The 19,249-nt window shown below is 34.1% G+C and overlaps 1 protein-coding gene across 2 annotated transcripts in view; it reads right to left on the reverse strand.

Annotated features, from left to right (window-relative positions):
- The window catches only part of MAN2A1 (mannosidase alpha class 2A member 1), a 103,853-nt gene that overhangs the window by 25,453 nt on the left and 59,151 nt on the right, over positions 1-19,249 (reverse strand). For both annotated transcript variants that reach the window (XM_021524782.3, XM_085567499.1), the window contains exons 13-16: positions 11,214-11,379; positions 9,050-9,280; positions 8,652-8,774; positions 1,828-1,942 (exon numbers count right to left, since the gene is read on the reverse strand). In XM_021524782.3, the coding sequence (XP_021380457.1) occupies positions 1,828-1,942; positions 8,652-8,774; positions 9,050-9,280; positions 11,214-11,379 (635 nt within the window). The remainder of the gene's footprint in view (positions 1-1,827; positions 1,943-8,651; positions 8,775-9,049; positions 9,281-11,213; positions 11,380-19,249) is intronic.

Here is a 19,249-nt window from a genome sequence, read left to right on the forward strand (position 1 = left end):
TTTCCTTGTCAAAGCTGGAAGCATGGTATAGGATTTAACGATGTATACATTACATATGTAATGGTGTAAGTATTGAAACACAGTGATGAATTTAAAAATTGTCAGAAAAACCAAAGGAAAAAGGTACACTCACATGGAAAGATAAATTTGTTTGGAATTGGCAAGCAAGTGATTTTCACTAACAATTCACTTTCTGTGAACTGTGAACTGAAATAATTCCAGCAGGCATTTAGTAGCAAATTAAAGAAAAAGGAGTACTACAGAGCAATCTATTTTAAAATAACAACATCACCCCTACAAAGGGGAAAAAAAAAAAGGCTTTTCAGGCTTTTTCCCTTGCTGAGAATTTTAGTTTACTAGAACTCACACAGGAATGTAACTTTATTTCCACATTCTTGGCAACCTGGTACCTCCTGACCTCAAAGTATCTTTTTTCATATAAGATGATTTTAACTATCTGTCACATAAAATAAAGAAACCATAGTTGTAGATATATGTTGTGTTTCCTTAGGTTCTTCAGCAATGAATGCAAACTCTTGGCTTCTGTTCCTAAGGAGTGTGAGTTTAAGTTTGATCCAGAATTACTATATAAGTTGGGAACTGAATTCTGATTAGCTTTTGGCGTATGTATAAACTCCAGCAGTGTCAAACCTCAGTGTACAAATGTCACAAAAATGAAGCATCTGAATCAATTTTAGTTCTAGATCGAAATACACTAGAACGAAAACAAAACAAAAAAACAAACAAAAAAAATCAGATGATGTCATTACTATTTTTGAAACCTAAAAGAAAGAAGGAGATGAGCAAGCAAGACTTTCAAAGTACTTATAACTTTTTTCTAGAAGTTGTTTAGGAAAAATAATTAAACATGATAAATAGGACTTTAAAAACATAAAGACAATTTTGATTCCTACAGTAAACTTGGTAATACAAAACACGTAAATTCCTTCAACTGGAAATATTAATCAATGCTCTTTTATCCCAGAATAATTCCACTAGATATAAATAATGAATAACTAAAAATGTATATTTCTCAATTACAGAAAGATACACAGGAAGCATGTTAACTCTGGTTTCTATATGAAAATAATTATATACAATCACACCATGACTTTCACCTTCTTTTACATTTTTCAAAGGCCAATTCCAATCAAGTTTGGAAGGGTAGAGAGTTTCCAAAATTACTGTTTACTTAGAATTTTCTTGGAAATCAATAGCTGAACAATATATATCTGAACTTAAAAAGAAAAGCAACTTAGGAAGAAAGCTGAAGGCAGCAAAGGAAAACTGGTATGATGTTATGTCCTAAGAGCCAAAAAATGACATTTGGTGCTGGTGCCTCTCAACAGACACAGATAACTCTGTCATGAGCTCACTCAAGAAGAAAAAGGACATACAAAGGGAGGTCATAAAATAACTAAAGCCTAAAGTTGTGAAGTAAACCAGACTTCTCTATTAAGGTCACTGATATATATTGTACTTCCATCAGTAAATGTGAAACTATGAAGGAAACTATATTCTTACATTCTCTCCAAGGTATTTCAAGTCTTTTTTCTGATTGTCAAAATATGTAGTTAGTTACAGCATTCAGATGAGTCAGTAAAGTCTGGAGGGGTATTTCCAACAAACCTATTGAGTTTACCACCTTAATGACTAGCATGATAGAGAAAAATCACAGTGCAAAGTGTAATGGGGTCAATACAACTTCAGTCTCATGAACTCTGCACTATTGCAGAGGTGCATTTAAACATTAAAAAGGCAGGTAAGATCCAAGATCATTGTGACATGAAATAGCTGCCAAGAGAGACAGAATTCCACAGCTCTTACCCTGGACTTTATATAGCCGTATGGTATGCGTCACGTGGTGAAAAAAACAAACAATTTCTGAGAAAATCACTCCATGAGCAACTCGTATGGTAGGTGGGTCTGTAAAAATATAAGGCTATAAAAAGAAAACAAAGTCAGAGTGGATATTTCAGAAGTTTTTCATAAATGTAGTGTCAATAAATTAAAGTATTTCATAAATATTAAAAGAGTGGGGTTTTTTTTAAACCACTCTAGATCTAAAACATTGGAGATTGAAATTTATTCCTAATCTGAATTCAGCAACTTCTCTTCAGAGTCTTATATTCTCTTTAGCTAAAATTAGGTTAAGTCTCATAACACATCTCACAAGTATTTTATGAGGATTAAAGGATACAAGGTCTACAGACAAGCACATGAAAGTATTGATATTGCATCTGGATTGAGATCTTTTGTTAGAAAAATTATAACTGCTAACCAGTAATTCAATAGTGCTCTTTCAAACTCTGGGGCAGGTGGTTTGACTCCCTGCATCAGTAGTGCACACTGCACAAGGAAAGCCTCTCCCTACTCTGCTGTGTAGATCAGTTTGCATATCCTTTGAAAACGGAAGAAAAAGCTTCTCCTTCATCAGAAGCAGACATAGCTGTCAGTGGAGCTCTCTGGAATGCAGGGTAGGGCTGGGAATCATTACGAAATGTCAATAAGGACAGTGGCTTACTACTCATGGCTCCCACAGATTAGGACAAACATTGCATAGTCACAATCAAACCAAGGAGAAGAAAATTATTTTTCCATGTAGTCACAGTATTTAGAGTTCTGGCTAGGCAAACAGTGACATTTAAAAAAAAAAACTGTTGATCCCACACTAAACTGTGTGCACCAGATGGAAATAAATGGATGGCTGCAAAGGTAAAAATTAAATGTTGAGTGTACAAGTCAAAAATGAAAATACAACACATGCAACTACCTCAAATAAAGACTTCACTTGCAAAAAACTCATCCCAAATGCATGAAAAACACATTATTCAGAGAGATCTAGGCAGAAAGCACTCAGAAGGTGGCTGTCTAACTTCTGTATATAGCACGGCCATAAGGACAGAGCGTGGTCTTTCTTGAAGCAATGACACCAAACATACATACATACAAAACACACTAGAGAAGGGCAAGTACAGGCAAATATCCAATATTCTTTGAGCATTTACCTTAATGTATAACAGGGAAGATTTCAAGAAGTATTGTATAAAAGAAAAAAGTGAAAGAGACTTTCAAGGGCAAAAAGCCACCTTTTCGATTCACATACTTATTCTTAGAGCTTCAGAATACTCTTTACTAAAAGCTTTGCCAGAACTACAAGAGGCAACTCTGCAGTTATCAACTACAGAAATATTCTGTACAGCAGTTTGGAAGAGAAATCGCAGGTACTTACACTTTGATAAGATTGTTTGGTTTAGGGTGAAAGGGCGTTTTCCTACAAAAAAATCTTATCCAGTTAATAAATAAAAAAACCCTCAAAATAGTGTTTTAGACTTCTTGATAGTCTACATGAAAAACTTATGGAACACTTCCACAGGATCCCATCTTGTCAATAAGACAGACAAATGTTATCTGTTATGCAAAATCCATTTACTAGGTGAGAAATACAGAAGGAATATGGTATTCAGGGGGCATATTAGATAGATGAGCTAATATGCTGTGATAAAAGAAGATCTGAAGACCAGATCTTAAGTTAAAACCTCTTATTTCCATGAAAAACTGACAATATCCATAACTGTAGACTGAATTCTCCCCTTCTGGCAGAAGAGACTTATTTGCTTTTCTATTACATATAGGCAGAGAAGACAAACTAATTTAATCAGTGACTACCTGACTTTTAGAAGTTAAAAATCCCACAAAGGAAGGACTGGATGACCAAACAAATGGTGGAGTAATCAAACCCTTCAAATTCCTCCCTGCAGGGCAGAGCAACATGAAGATACTCAAGCTAGAAAAAACAGACTGAAACAGCACCTAAAGGAACTCTCAGAAAAGGAACTGAAAAACTTGAGGTCATCAGGACAAGCCAGTGAGCTGTGGTCTAGAAGAATGTCACTTAGACAGCGGACTGCCAAATGTATTCTGTTATCACAGTAACACAGATCTTAAGGCATTGTGTAGTTTGTAAGAGTAGTTTTTGCTCCACTCTCACTGGAGGTAGCCAGCAAAATGGAGAGATGCTGGGTGAGTGGCAGGAATATAAAAGGTTGTGTACTTACTAGAAAAAAATTACCTGAAGTAATTTCAAAAATTAAAAAATATACTAAACCCAAACATTTGGAGGAACTCTTTTCCATTGAGTTTTTTAGTACAAAACATGAGTGTGATATTGACAACAGCTATCAAAATACATAGAAAGCTGAAATGAAATGGATATATCAGCTCTCAGATTATAGGATGTTGCCACAAATGTTAAGTTCACACACCTGAGCCTCCAGGCTGCACATGTAGCCAAATCAGCTCCTCTTCTGAAGATAAATGCAACTTATTTATTAAGTTATAGACTGTTCTGAACTAAACAAAAAGATGAGTTGATCCTTTTCCTGGAAAAGGAACTGTTATTTTGCAGATATTGCCTGAAACTAATCAATTTTTAAAAAATAGTAATTCATTTTGCTAGGACATGCATTGAGTTTGCAAGCCTCTAATTCAGTCACAGTGCTAGAAAAGGCACAAAAGAGGAAGGTGGCTTACAAAGGCAGATGCTACCAGGCAGTTTTGGGGATAAGACAAGTTCTTTCTGATAGAAAGAGTGGTGATATGATATACACTCAAGTTCTCACGGATGACTGATCTTCCCTGATTATTGGGCAAGCAGGGAAAATGAAGTCAAAATATGGCAGCGACAGAACAGGGGAGCCTTCAAATTCATGTTTAGTGCCTAGAAAAGCACTAATCTTAGAACTTGATTTGTTGATAGGTGCCAGGAGAAATACCAGTTCAGATCCTATGGAGATATAATTGCCCAGGTTTGCCTCACCAAAAACATTTCAATCAACCAAGCTTTCACTTTTAAACAGGAAAACATCTTTATGCATTGAATACGCAGTTATTCTAGAATCATTGTAAAGATCCTTGGTGAGATGCACAGGTCTATGAAAGGCTCCTGGTCCCGGATCTGAAATACAAATGTACTTTTGATGTGAAAGTCTAGGGCAATGTGGAAAGAACAAACAATGATAGACATTTGCAAAACGGATTTGACAAAGCCCTTATCTCAATTCAGTGTTAAGTCTGCTTTGCAAACAAGCATGGACTAAAGGACCTTCCAGCATGAAGTAATCTGTTATTACTCACACTTTAAATTGGAATAAAAACATGTTGCTTTCATACCCAATGGCTAGCCTGAAGACTTTACTTTCTAAAGAGTTAAAATAAATAGCTGCTGTAATATCTGTTCCCCTCAGCTCCAGTGGAATGAATTCCATTGTATAAGATGCAGCAGCCTAGTGAGGCAGCTTTTGTTGAGGCTGGAAATCAGAATTTTTCAGAAACAGGACAACAGTACTATGGGTCAAAGGGTTCAGAAATCATCTTTCTGTATTCCTATTTGAGAGAAATAAGACAATCTCTTTTTTGGAAAGATAGTGGGAAGGAGGCCTGGGGAGAAGCTAGCTAGGAATTATAAGGGAGACTACCTGGAACCTCATGGATCCCTATAGTATATTAAAATACTTAAAATCAAAACAGGTGCCAAAGGGTGGAAATAATTGGGTATACACCTTCACCAAAACATTTACTGGCTTGTATAGAAAATGCAGCCTGGAGGCATGAAGTATGGGCAATTAACTTTTTCCCCTTGTAGAAAACTAAAGCATTCCTAACCGTTTTAGTGTGGCCAGGAAACTTCTGATAGTGAAGCACACTGTTGGTCTGAGTGCCAATAAAACTATGCCCAGGGAAAGGTTTTCAACAATACATGAAATGTTCTGCATTGGTCTAAAATTAAAAAAAAAAAAAAAAAATCACAAGACAAAGCCTGCAGGAAAAGGTGTTTCTCAATAGCAGATTGATCCTTATTTGCCAGGTTTGAGGTTAGACTGAGCTAATATCCTGTATTTCGGCTCTAGCACTAGAGATCCTGCAAGGGAAAAAAAAAAATAATCTGTTTTCTTATATATTCTGTTGGTACATAAGTACCTATGGAAACTAGTACATACACAGAATCACAGAACCAGCTCCCTGAGGGAGAATCAAAACTTCCTAGTCTGGGTGTACCAAAAACCATCACTTGGATACTGAAAAACTTATCTGTAAAACAAAAAAATCAACTATTCACATTGATCCCACGAACATTTAGCATCTGATGCTTTGGAAAAAACTGCTTTGCTCTATTCCCTATTGATACCAATTAGGGCTAGTAAGAAGTCATCACATATTGACTTGTCTTGAATACACAAAAGAAAATACAGACATTTAACTGTTTCAAAGTTTATTGAATACCGTGAGTTTTTTCCCCACAGATCTACAAAAAAAAACCAACCAACCAAAAAAAAAAAAAAAAAACCAAGTTAGATATTCTTCACAAAATCACAGGAGTTGAAAAACATGTTTTGTCTTTATGAACAGGACACTGCTTATACTTATTGTGAGGCCCAAGAAAATCCCTTCCTTTCAAACTTTGTTATCATTGTCAATCAGGTGCACTGCGCTGCCATTTAAAAAAATTAAGATGCTGCCTTTTTCCCTGGTGCCTTGCTTTCTCTTTTAATTTTGGAGGAAAAACAAAGGCATGGTAGGGGGACTGTCCTATCTCTCTAGACCTGCAGGACGGAGACCCCACTCTGTGCCACTCTTCTGGACTTTGCACGGTTCATATTGTTCATAATTATGGTTAGACAAATGATTAAACAAGATGAAGAAAAATAATTTCTGAGTATTGCAGAACTGAAAACAACGTAACCAAAAGATTTATCAGCCATAAAATTAATCAGTTAACAAAGGCAAAGAAAACATATAACCCTACTCATACTGGAGGAAAGCAGTCCAACATAAAAAGCAATTATTCTTTGCAAATTTTGCTGTAAAACATAGGGTAAAGGAGGTAACAAAAAAATCAAAATAACAACACCTAGCCAAAAATCAAGAAAATTACCTGCCATCTATCCTGCCAATTCACACAAGGACTTAGAAAGTTAGTCAATCCACATTACACTAAGAACCCTGAACAGATGGCATTTCTTTTAAGAAAGAAAGCATTAGCTCAAACTAGTTTAGAAATTACTATAGAATTACTCTGTTATTCCCATTGGGACAATTTAATTAGTGTTATTAAAATGCAAGCCAAATGAGCCTTATGGTGAAGCAAACTATTAATGAAGGAGAATTTTCAGAAGTATAAAAATTTCATTTTTATTGTATAAAATGTTCAGAAGTTGAACAGCACTCTTTTAATGTTAACTTAAAATGTAGTTTAATTTAATTTTTCTTTTCTAATTGTGCTTTCAGACATGTGACAGACATTTTCTGTTTAAACCATACAATTTTGCTATCCCAATTTGTCCAGACTTTTATAAAGCAAATTACTTAAATGTATAGTTAAAATTACGTAACTGCTAGATTTAGTGATTATTTTGAAAAGCAAAAGATGAAATAGAATATAACATGAAATTAGTTAAAGTATGGCCACGCAACTACTGAAAGGTAAAAATTAAAAAACCTAAGTGATATTATTCAACTATTCACAGATTAAAAAAAAAAAAAAAAACCACAATAAAATGAAGGAATATGAAATGGCATTTTAAATTAATGATAAGGAAACACTGATGAACATTTCTGAAGTAAATTATGGGACTAAATACACTAAATAGTTCAAACCTGTCAAATCACAGACCTCAAAAGGTGTGCTTCTAGGAAAGACTGCTAAAAGAGAAGGAAACTGTCTTGTTTCCTTCTAGACTGATTTACACAGAGGAAGAAATAGGAAAAGAAAAAAAGAAAACAGAAAGAAAGAAAGCCAAACACCTTTCCCTCCAGCCAAAAAGTAGAATGATTACTCTTGCATATTTCCTAAAATGGTAAGCATAGAGCTCATCGTTTGCCTTATGTATGAAACTTGAGTTTTCAAAAGATAAACTCAGAAGAAATATGCTGCCAACTAGCTAGCTTCATAAATGTACATTATTTTATCTTTTGCCTTCTGAAATATTACCCTTCCAGTCCCAAAAGGGAAGCAGTAGACTCCATATGGTAATGAAGTCACTGTAAGAACACTGCCATCTCCCAGTTTCCAATTTGAAAACTACTAGGACTATGCTGTTGCTCTCCAATAATTACACAGCTAAAAATACAGATAACCCTAGAGAACTAAATCAGAACAGTTCCTTACTACTCTGTCTTTATATTCACCAATTGGGACTCAGTATCTTAATTACTATATTAAACTAAGTATGCTAATATCAACTTAAAAAGTAGCTCTGAACCAGAAGCAACACATTCAGAATTATAAAAAATAAAAATCAGAAAAGTGAAGATGTAGAAATTAATCAGTACACATTTTTATCATAGAAAGTAAAACTGAACTTATTTCATCAATAATGAATGGTGGCATCTCACTGAATTTCTGGCAAGGATTGCATTTTAATTTTTTGTGGGGGGGATTTTCACATTTTCAAATTTCTATTGTGTTGTTGCTCTGATGTAGGACTAGGAAGTATGAACTTCTGCCAACCATTTCAATAGCCCATGTCATTATGTCTAGCCATACACAGCTTTTATTTCAGTTTTGGGGATAACTAGCTTTTCCAATCTATACTTGCCAAACACTTTAAATTACTTCAAGATTAGAATTTCTTTGCAAACACAAAGTTTACCTTGGCATCTCCATCAGGTAAGAAGAGATAAGCTCCACTTTTATCTCGGTTACTGGTAGTTCCATACCAAGCAAACTCCATCTTCATTTGATGATTTTTACCATCTTCCTTGGTGTTTATTTTCTAAAAGGACAGAGATTCATGTTAGTTTTCCATAAATATTTCCATAAATATTTCCATAAATATTCCATGTTGTTTTCTTTAAATAAAAGGAGCAGGTTGTAGACACTCGAGTATCAAAAAATCTCTGAAATAGTAATTTACCTGAAATCGAATTATATTAGTAGGCAAGTCTTTCTTTTCTGAGTTGTAGTGCAGTATCTTTATTTATTTATTTTATTTCCATAAAGCAGCACAAAAAAGTAAAATATAGTGTTTTGAAATAAAATATAACATACCTCCAGTAATCCAGACATTCCAGAAAACCATAATTTCATGTATGTATTTTCTAAGATTATATTATCCACAGAATGCTGCATCTCTTTTATCTTGAAAATCTCATCTGGCATCTCCTCCCTGCTATTCCTTACATATATGTTATAGTCAGCTAAAACTGCTTCTGAACTCTCATCCTCCAGAAGCTGGTAAACTCCAATCCCAAGAGGTGGTAGATGTGCCACAAAAGACATCTGTTGGGAGCAAATAAGTAACCATTACTAAAAATAGCAAAAATATCAACTTTTTATACAGAATTTATTCCTTTTATTCAGAGTTATTCCTTTTGCTTGAATAATTTTAGGATGGCTGAGTTTTCCCATAGTCCATAAATAAATATGAAAAACTAACAAACAAAAATATCTACATGACTAATTTGCTTAACATCAAGATTACCATTATATTTATACAATAACAATTTTGAATCTTGTTAAGAATATTAATTGTGATATGCAGTTCTGAGTATATTTGCTTTTCATTGAAGATGCATGTGTACTGGATCAAGACTCACAGACTCACTTATCACAGACTCTACTTATCACTTGATTTTGAAATTTAAATTTAAAAACACATGAATTTAAATAACTAAGTATAAAGCAAGAGTCTCATTTTCAGTCTCTGGTTTTTTAGGAGCTATAATCTGCATAGAAGAGTAGTACACAAGGTACATCTCCAACACAATTTGTTTAGAATTTAAAGTCCAGAAAAGTAATTTCACTTCCTCTTCTTCATACAATAAAAATACTAATTTTTGTGCTGGTTTTGGCTGGGATTAACTTAAATGTCTTCATAATAGCATTTTTGGCACTTGGTTTCAGTATTAACCACTTTGATAACACTGTGATAAATATCTCAGCTCCAGCTAAGCAAGGCTTATGCAGTATCAGGGCCCTTTCTGCTGCTCCCCTGGGAGGAGACTGGGGATGCACAAGGAGTTGGGGGGACACAGCCAGGACAGCTGACCCCAGCTGACCAGAGGGATATTCTAGACAATGCGACATGATGCCAGCAACAAAAACTGCCAGAAGAAAAAGGATGGGGGGATGTTTGGAGTGATGGTGCTTGTTTTCCCAAGTCACTGCTCCACGTGATGAAGCCCTGCTCTGCTGGGGATGGCTGGGCACCTCCTCAGCCTTGGGACACAGTGAATGAATTCCTTGTTTTGCTTTGCTTGTGTGCACAGCTTCAGCTTTACTCACAATCTTTCTCACCAATGCCCATCCAATTTTTTCTTCCACCCTCACTGGGTCAGTGAGTGAGCAAGTGTGTGGGGTAGAGCTATTTAGCAAGGTTTACTCACAATAATTATCCCTTTGGAACACAACTCAGAGATAGTTATTGAATCAGCTTCACAGAATATTATCCTGAACCAAATTCCTACGTCAAAAGGAATCAAAACATAAGACTGAAAGGGGTCTATTGCTATTACAGTCATACACTATTACTATTTCATTTAAAAATTTATTTCATTAAAACTTTTTTCATTAAAAATTTATTTAATTAAAAATTTAATGAAATAAATTTCTGATATGTCATGTGATCATTGAAGACAGTTTTCTATAATGATGTACAACCCAAATATTCTTAGAAGTTTTGCTTCAAATAAAAAACAGGAGATGGGCTTGAAGATATCTGTCCAGCTTGAGTATTTGGAAGGGAAGAGGACATCTAAATGTAAATGCTTGAGTCATTTCATGTGCAAGACCTTCCAGCTGGAGTGCTTGAGAACATACAGACATGTTTGACTGTGTGTACAGACTGGCACTTGAAGGAAGAAGCAGCTCAATTGAGAAAGCAAGGGGAAAAGACACACATCCAGTATTTTCCAGTCACGCAGCTGAAACTGATCCTTTAAATGTAGTAAATTATATCACAAAACTTTAACAGCAAACTTTAACAGCTTACCAGTTTAGAAGAGATTAATGCAAAACATGTGTATGTTGAGTTTTTAGGGGGTTCTTCGGTGAGGTTTCTTTGGTGTTTTTTCTTATAGTGACTGAATTAATAGTATTGTCTACGGAGAACAGAATGGCCAATATGCGCAGTACACTTTCCATTTTCTTCAACTATGAAGCTACAGTAGCTATCAAAAACATATTTTAATGCTTTTAATTTAAAGTAAGGTACCTGATAAGCTTCATGTGATACTGTAGTTGCTCCATCCCAAACAGCACTAATCTGGACAGTAACAGGTTTTCCCAAAGGAGACAATAATTTAACTCTGGGTGAATTCACATTGACTGAAACCACTGAAAATCGCTCTTGCTCCGTAGGATTATGTATCAAAAGGTATCTGAAAGAAACATATTTACTAAATTATCTTTTAGCAACCAAGCTTGCCTCCTTCAGGTTTAATGTTACTGCACATAAATTTTACATACAAAGAATTAAAACAACATTAGAACAACAGGTACATACCACAACAAATAAATATACAAAACATAACTAAGAAACAATGGATATTTAACATCAGATTATTATTATTATCATTATTATTCTTATTTGCAGATCTTTTCTTAATGCTATTACTTGTCCAAGAAATTTTGAAAATTCCTTACAAAAAATACGTCTATTTCCCATTAAAATTGCTAAAGATTTGCTATTAACAGTTGCAAGCAGAATCAAGACATTTAAGGGTATTTTAAATGTATTTTTCGGGCTGAACTATCAAATTCTCATCCACAGTTGCCTCTTTTTAACACAGCTTAGAAAAAAATGAGTGAAGAATACTGGCTCTACATATATATATTCAATAAAGGAACTAGTTTCTCTCTTCTATAAATGAAATACAAAATTATTTAAATTATGATTTAGCATCATTCATTATGGCAACTATTTGCATATCTTCTTAATAGGTACATATGGAATAACTATTTTTTTCCACAGTCTTCCATTTGAGCATAGATTATGCTATTAACCAAAAGAATCAGCCCTGAGCTGAAGACTGCCTTTATTAGCCTATATAATTTTTATTATTACAGATTCATGTATTGCAAGGTATAGAAAAACATTTGTAGTATAGAAGGTATAGAACATTTGTGGTTCATACATATGTAGGACTATCATTGTACTTCTTGCCTTTTCACTGACAGGCTCAAAGAATGGAGTGCTTACAGCTGTTCCCTGACGTTTCCCTCTGTTCATGTCATCCTTTAGAAGCCTTTAACAACAAAATCTGCTCTTGCCAAAACTTCTGGTGTTTTCTTAACTATATACAGAAGAACCAATACTCTATTTTCAATGTCCTTAACACTCTCCACTGTAAAGCAGTTTACTTCTTCATGGGATCTGATCTTACATCAGTTCCCATGAGATCAATTTCTTATGAAATCACTCCTTCCACATTTCTTCTGAGCAGATTCTCCTTCTTCTCTACTCTGTGTTTTCTATGCAGATTCTTCAGGGTTTTGTCCATGGTTCTGTTTCTTTTGCTTTCACATCTTAAACCAAATTCAGTTACCCCCTTCACAGAGTAAAACAATTCACCCAGAATTATCTCCACCCACCCAACCTACAAATCTTATTCAGAATCCTGACCAGGCCACCATTTCCCCCTTATCTTCTTACTGGCTTCCTTTGTTTGCCTGTATCAAACTTAGCTAGTAAATTTCCCAGCACTTCACTGCTACCCTATTATTTCACAATCAGTATAAAATGAAAGGTCAACTCCAGCTTCTCATTAGTTGAATAAACAAAATCAGAGGCCTTTTTATATCAAGAACTTTTGGACTACTTGCCATATATCAAATGAGCATAGCATAAAAAATATTTTCTTTTTAACTCCTTAAATTCCTGTGCTGAAGTATTGTTTAAATCATGATCTTAAGGTATACCAAGGATTTTCAATGTGCATTTGTGATCACAACCAAAAATGCTTTTGGATGCTTTCTTTTGGCCTGTTTAATGCTGAAGACTCCTAGGTTACTAGATAATGTAATAGTTAACCATATTCTGGGTTAGCTTTCAGAGTCATTAAGAACTTGGGCAAGATTTTCTGAGAACCTCCCCTAGACCTGGGTAGGGCAATTTGTACTTAATGTGGAGTTGTCTTTATTCAGAGAAAGATTTTAATTTAATGTGTTTTGGTTAATCTCAATAGGTGTTTTTTGTTGGTTTGTATTGGTGTTTTGTTTTTTTTTTTTAAGACATTCATGGAATGAAAAAACCTAGCTAAACCAACCCTGCTCTCAGTCTTAATCCATTACAAATTAGGAAGAGAAAAGAAATTATACCAAATTTTTTTAAGAGCTCCTCATGTACTGTGAAAAAAGTGTTAGGAACTCTGTCAGAAACAATACAGACTGAGAGATGATTGAACAACAAAGCTCAGAATAAATCCTCATTCTCATCCATCAACAGAACACCACATCTTTTTTTCTTTATTCTTCTTATACAATTGAATTTTTCAATTCTTATGCCTCCAAGTAAAAGGAGACCTTATCCATATAATAATTTTTCAGTAATGCTACACATCTTCATGAAATTTAAATTATCTGCCAAGCAAAGAACATATTAGTGCAATAAATAGTTCCAGAAACTTTGTTCACCTTCCCATAGGTACAAACATATTTCACAACTTTAATTAGTTGCATGACAATTTCACTTATAACAAAAGACCTTATGAACTGCAGCATTATTATTATTATTATATTTCATCAGACTATTTTTAAAAAATTGCATTGGATTAAACAAATCTATTGTATCAAAATAGATACATTTTTAAGTCCTTGAATCAATGTGTTTTAAGTTCATTGTGTGTGTGTTGACTAGTAAGATAGAGGAGGCTAGCAATGACAGGGTAGATTTTCAGCACTTAAAATGCAGAAGTTTTGACGAGGTGCTAATATTTTGTTCTGACATACAATTTTAGGAGGACTGCAGTAGTTACAGAAAGCAAGATAATTCTTGTGCATTTACAAAAGCATTTACTAATGTAATTAAATCACATTACTTCTGAAGTACCATTCAACTTCCACCCTTAAATAATATAGGATGTTAAAATTGTAGATTTTATTTAAAAAAAAAAAAAGGAGCTACACCTTACTTAAGCTGTATCATTGCAAAAACTGTCAGACAAAAAGCTGTGTAAAATTGCTTAATGCACTGTGGTTGCATTACAGAGAGAAGCAACCTCATAATATTTAAAGGTTTTCTACTCCTTATCTTAAGGCAAAAACATGAATATTACTGTCTTTCAAAAAAAGCAAGCAAATATTTTCTTTTCATTATTCAGTTAACTGGTCTTTAGCAACAACACCAATAAAACTATTAAAGTTTACCTCTTTCATTCAGTTAAAGAGTGAAGGGTTACTGGTAAAATTAATATGAAAAATTATATCTGATATATTTTACATTAGAGGCACCACAATGGCCAACAATTTAATGATTTATTTTATTTATTCAAGAAATCTAAGAATCCTAAAACTATGTTAAAATAAACTGCATTGAAATAAAAAACCATGACTAAACCACTCATATGGAGACCACATATTTCACCTCTGCACTCGCAGCAGGAGTTAACTGTTCCCAGTCCATTCAAAAAAGAGAAGTTATTGTAGATTTGAACTCTTAATCCTAAATTGGATGCATCACAAATACTTAAAATTTAAGAAAAGAAAATCCTGACACCTTTTCAGACACCTTTGGAAAGATACACCTTAAATTCTTTTACCCCATACTTTTTTGAGTCTCTGAGACTAAAAACAGGTCTTTTAGTCATATAAGCATGAGCACTTTCCCTAGATAATCTACTATTAATAACCGTAATAAACTCTATTAAATGTATACATACAAGAATATTTTGACCAGTCTTTCCTGTAGTAAGAGATTTAACTCGTTATGGAATATTTTCAGCAGGAGCTGGAATGCACACCACCCCTTCCACCTCCCCTCTTCTTACTTCAAATACTTTAATTCTTAAATTAAGAAAAATATGTAAAGTGCTGTAGCTTTATTTGCAGACAAAAATATGAATAAAGATGATTTATTTAGATCTCTAACAACTTTAATCTCTGCCTCCTAAAATAAGATTTTTCTTAGAAGAGCGTCAGAATTTCAAAATATCACTCTTTTCTGTTTCTCCAATGTGTATAAACATATAGGCATATATGTTGATACACACATTTACTGGTAACACCTGCAACACAATTACCATAATTACCACTTCCTATTGAAGTTCATTCATCCTTCCTTCTCAAGGGATGCATTCAACTAAGATGAGAAACCACAATTCACTATTAGTAAATGTCAGAGCATCATCTGTGATAAGGGCTTATTCAAAAAACACCTTTCAAGGCACTTGGGATTTACAGTTCAAGACAACAGTGTTCATTGTTCATCAGAGTAACTTTATTCAAATACATCTGGAGCACCAGTTCCTTGAGGACCTCTAGCTCAGATAGATGAATTTAACTGAAATTTCTACAGTAAACCTTCTGAGACAGACTGGAGCATTTTCCATTATAAATGGATTCAGAGTCAGTTCTTTGGACTCATAAGCATAATTTTAATGCAAAGTTACATGAACAAAACTTTCAAAGTGATTAGCTTCTTTCCATCTCCTCCTACAAAGGCCAAGGTAAAAACCATCTAAGTAGTGAAAAAAAAATGTAATAAGTACACCCAAAACTGAGATAAGATACAAGACATGAAGCTAAATATCAGTGGTCTTCCAGTGAAGAACAAAAGAGAACAGATGCAAGTGAGTTCTGAAAGAAACAAGAGAGGAATAATGAAAACAGATTTAAATGCTTTATACTATAGAGAAAAGGAATTTAAGTAACTACATATGTTAAAGGTCACCAGAGAGGCTGGTGGGTTAGAAACCACAATTCAGCTACAAATGCATCCTGGCTTCTTGACTCTTGATGCACTTTGATAGACTAGGACTTTAAAATTGTAAACAAAACTGAAATTCTCTAAAAAAAAAATCCTCTTACTGGTAATAGAACCAAGAACCAAAAATGTCTCACATCTTAAAATTACAAGAAAGAATTGCTTTGAAAGGTGAGGGAAGAGTCAGTAGGAAGTAATGTTTAATTACCAAACATTGATGTATATGAGGTAGAAACAAGCTAGGTCTTAATATTTAAACTGTATAAAGCACTGCTTGCCATGGAAGCTTCCAAAAATACCATTAAAAAATCAAAACTACAAGACTTCTGATGTATGGTGGAATTTCAACAAAACCCCCCCTAAAAATTCCAAGAGATTACAATCGTTAAGAAACTGTCATGAATTGCCATTACACAGATTCATGTCTTTGGGGATGGAGGTACATGGAAGGAAAAGAATCAAGACCATCTAATTAAACCAAGCATTTATCTGTTCATTTTGTTATTTAAAAAGCTCTCTTTCCTTGTTGGAGGGGGCCATGGGGAAAAACATAGAATAAAACCTAAATTAAAAATTCCCTTTTCTGAAGACGGAAAACTCTACTGAATACTTATTCAAACTGGTAGGTGTAAAAAATAAAAAAAGTTATGTCAAGTTACTTAGCTCTTTTCAAAACTCTAATGGTCCCTCATGTAAGGGTCAAGGCCTCCTCAATCAAGGGTATGAATAACATGACATTTTAAGTACAGGTCCCCTCATACATTTTGTATGCTTTTCTGCTAAGAATTACTAAAGATGACCTATAAAATATAATTATAAAGACTATAAAATAATTGTTCTGAAAATAAATGTCATATATACAATCTTCAGGATATGATCTGTTCATAGTGCTCCTCTGGTTATACAAAAATTAGACATTTTTCAATATCTCAATCCATGTTCTGTTCTTAATATTCCTTTAGGAACAAAACTCATCAAAAGCCAACTGTGCAGGCTCATGATTGTGACACTCTCCTTGGCAGCAGATTAATGCTTTTTCCCTACAGCTCTTCTATCAGTTACTAAATTGGGCTTCAGAAGCTGTGTGTTTCACAGCATTTCAAGACATTTTTCAGTTCTATTCCAAATTCATTTTGTAAGACAACATTTTTGGACAGAATTACTCAAACCCTCATGCATGAAAGTCTTCTGACCAATGTCCTCTACATTTTTGAAAGTATTTAAGTCTGATTAATACTAATTTCAAAGAAAAATTGACTGCAGGTATTTTAAACTATCCTTATTTCCTTCCCTGTGAAATGAATATTTATTTCTCAAATGTAAAATATTCTCATGATTTCACCCAAATTATACTACTTCTACTGCATGTTATTGCAAATACTGAACTCTGTGAATCTGTGTACCTCAAACTATTATCAGTGACATCTGATCCACAACCTTCTTTCAATAGTGGGAAACTTCTTTTTAAAAAGGAAACAAAAAGTATTAAAATTAATTTAAATTAATTTGTCAATTTTTATATAAAATCCCATAGGGCCTGAAGAATTATTTAATGTATTTTGGAACAAATATGCATGGATATTTGTCCAAGTATACAAAAATATTTTTCTTCCTAGTTCATATTTCAAAAAGGAACAAAATCAGCACTACACATTAGATACATCAGAGAATCTATTCTGGGGTTTTTCCAGAAGGGGAAGTGCACTTCCAATGTTAAATCACACTAACTAATTTACAGAAGTCTGATGTTAGGGATTTAGGATATTTCTTTTAGAAACAGAATTTCTGGAGGATGAGGAGAGGGAGGGGTGTAGAGAGGCAAAGGGAAAATGCAGGATTTTCCAGTATGAGAAAGTTTCCTGACCCTTTGCATTCCCATAGAGAACAGATCTGCTGCTACCAATCTACACAACTAGTACGAGTAGTTACTGCACTCCTCAATACTCCTCACCACATGTGAAACCCACCTATCAACAGTAATAGTAATTTAAAGAAATCACCAAAAAAGACCTCCACAACCCTCTCAAACATCACTCTGTAAACATTTAATGCATAAAACAGTTACAATATCCAGCACTCAGACAATCTTTCACCAAAAGTGATACATAAGCATCCAGCTTTTACAACAGATTTGCCAAGTGACAAAATAATATTTGTCAGAGGAAAAAAACTTTTTTGTCCTGAACAGAAAAATCTGTTTTCCTGTACAACAAATTGCTGTGCTTATGCACAACAACTCTAAACAGATATTCTCTCATTAGAGCTACCAGTTCTTATACAAACATCATTCAGCCTTTTAGATCACTGGAAGGTCTTACATGTCTTAACCAAGTCCTTTTCTCTTTTATTCCACCTAGTCAAACAGAGGTCTGTGCACAAAACAGACTGTTCTATAACCTTAGGTCATGTTAGGTATTACAAAATACACTTTTTTCGCTATGATTCCCAAGAGTAAACCGAGGAGACAAAGGAAAATCTAGATATTAATAAAGCTCCCCCTGCAAGACTAGGAGGCTGCTGTAGCTTGACCTCTTAGACAAACTGAGAAATCACTAGGGAGAACTTTGAAAAATGCTACAATTGCATTTCTTGAAAAAGTCCAAATCTGATTATATTGTTCTGTAACTCAAGTACCAGTTTTTCTAATATAAAATTAAATTTTTAATTATTTTAGACATTTCCTCCAATTATGTCTTCCTATTTTCCCCTGTATGCATAATGACCATAATGACTGCAGGCATTTATAGACTTATCTTCCTTATTATCAGTCTTTTCAAACTAAACAGATGATGCTCTTTCAATATCTCTTTGGTTGCTTTCTGCTTTAGGGCTCTTGTTTTCCTATTACCACTTTCCAGCTTCTGACTCCATATTTTTGATGAAGCCTTCATCACTCTTGAGTATTTCAGCTGCATTTTACAAAGAACATTTCCACTTAAATGATCCAAGAGCAAAAGTGCTTTTGACACCATACAAGTAACTCTCTCAATTCCATCTTCTGTCATACCTTCTGCTTCACTAACATCCATTTGGTAAGTCTACATATTATTTTTCCATGTGATGTGCAATACTTCCACTGCTTGCTTCTTTGATTGTGAAATAATGTCTCCAGTTTACCAAGAGAGTTTTAAATACTAATCCTATATAGAGTCGTTGTTGTCAGTATGACATCAAGTTTTATAAACTATTTACATTATAATAATTTATATTACATCTGTTAGAATGACAGATAGAAAAGAAAGTAACTTGTGACTTTAATATCTTGCCTAAAGAAATCCTTACTTCCTTTTTGGCCTTACTTTGCACAGAAAAAATCCACCCTACTCAGA

Source organism: Lonchura striata, chromosome Z, assembly GCF_050655825.1.
Source record: "Lonchura striata isolate lonStrDom1 chromosome Z, ASM5065582v1, whole genome shotgun sequence".
NCBI classification, from domain to species: domain Eukaryota; kingdom Metazoa; phylum Chordata; class Aves; order Passeriformes; family Estrildidae; genus Lonchura; species Lonchura striata.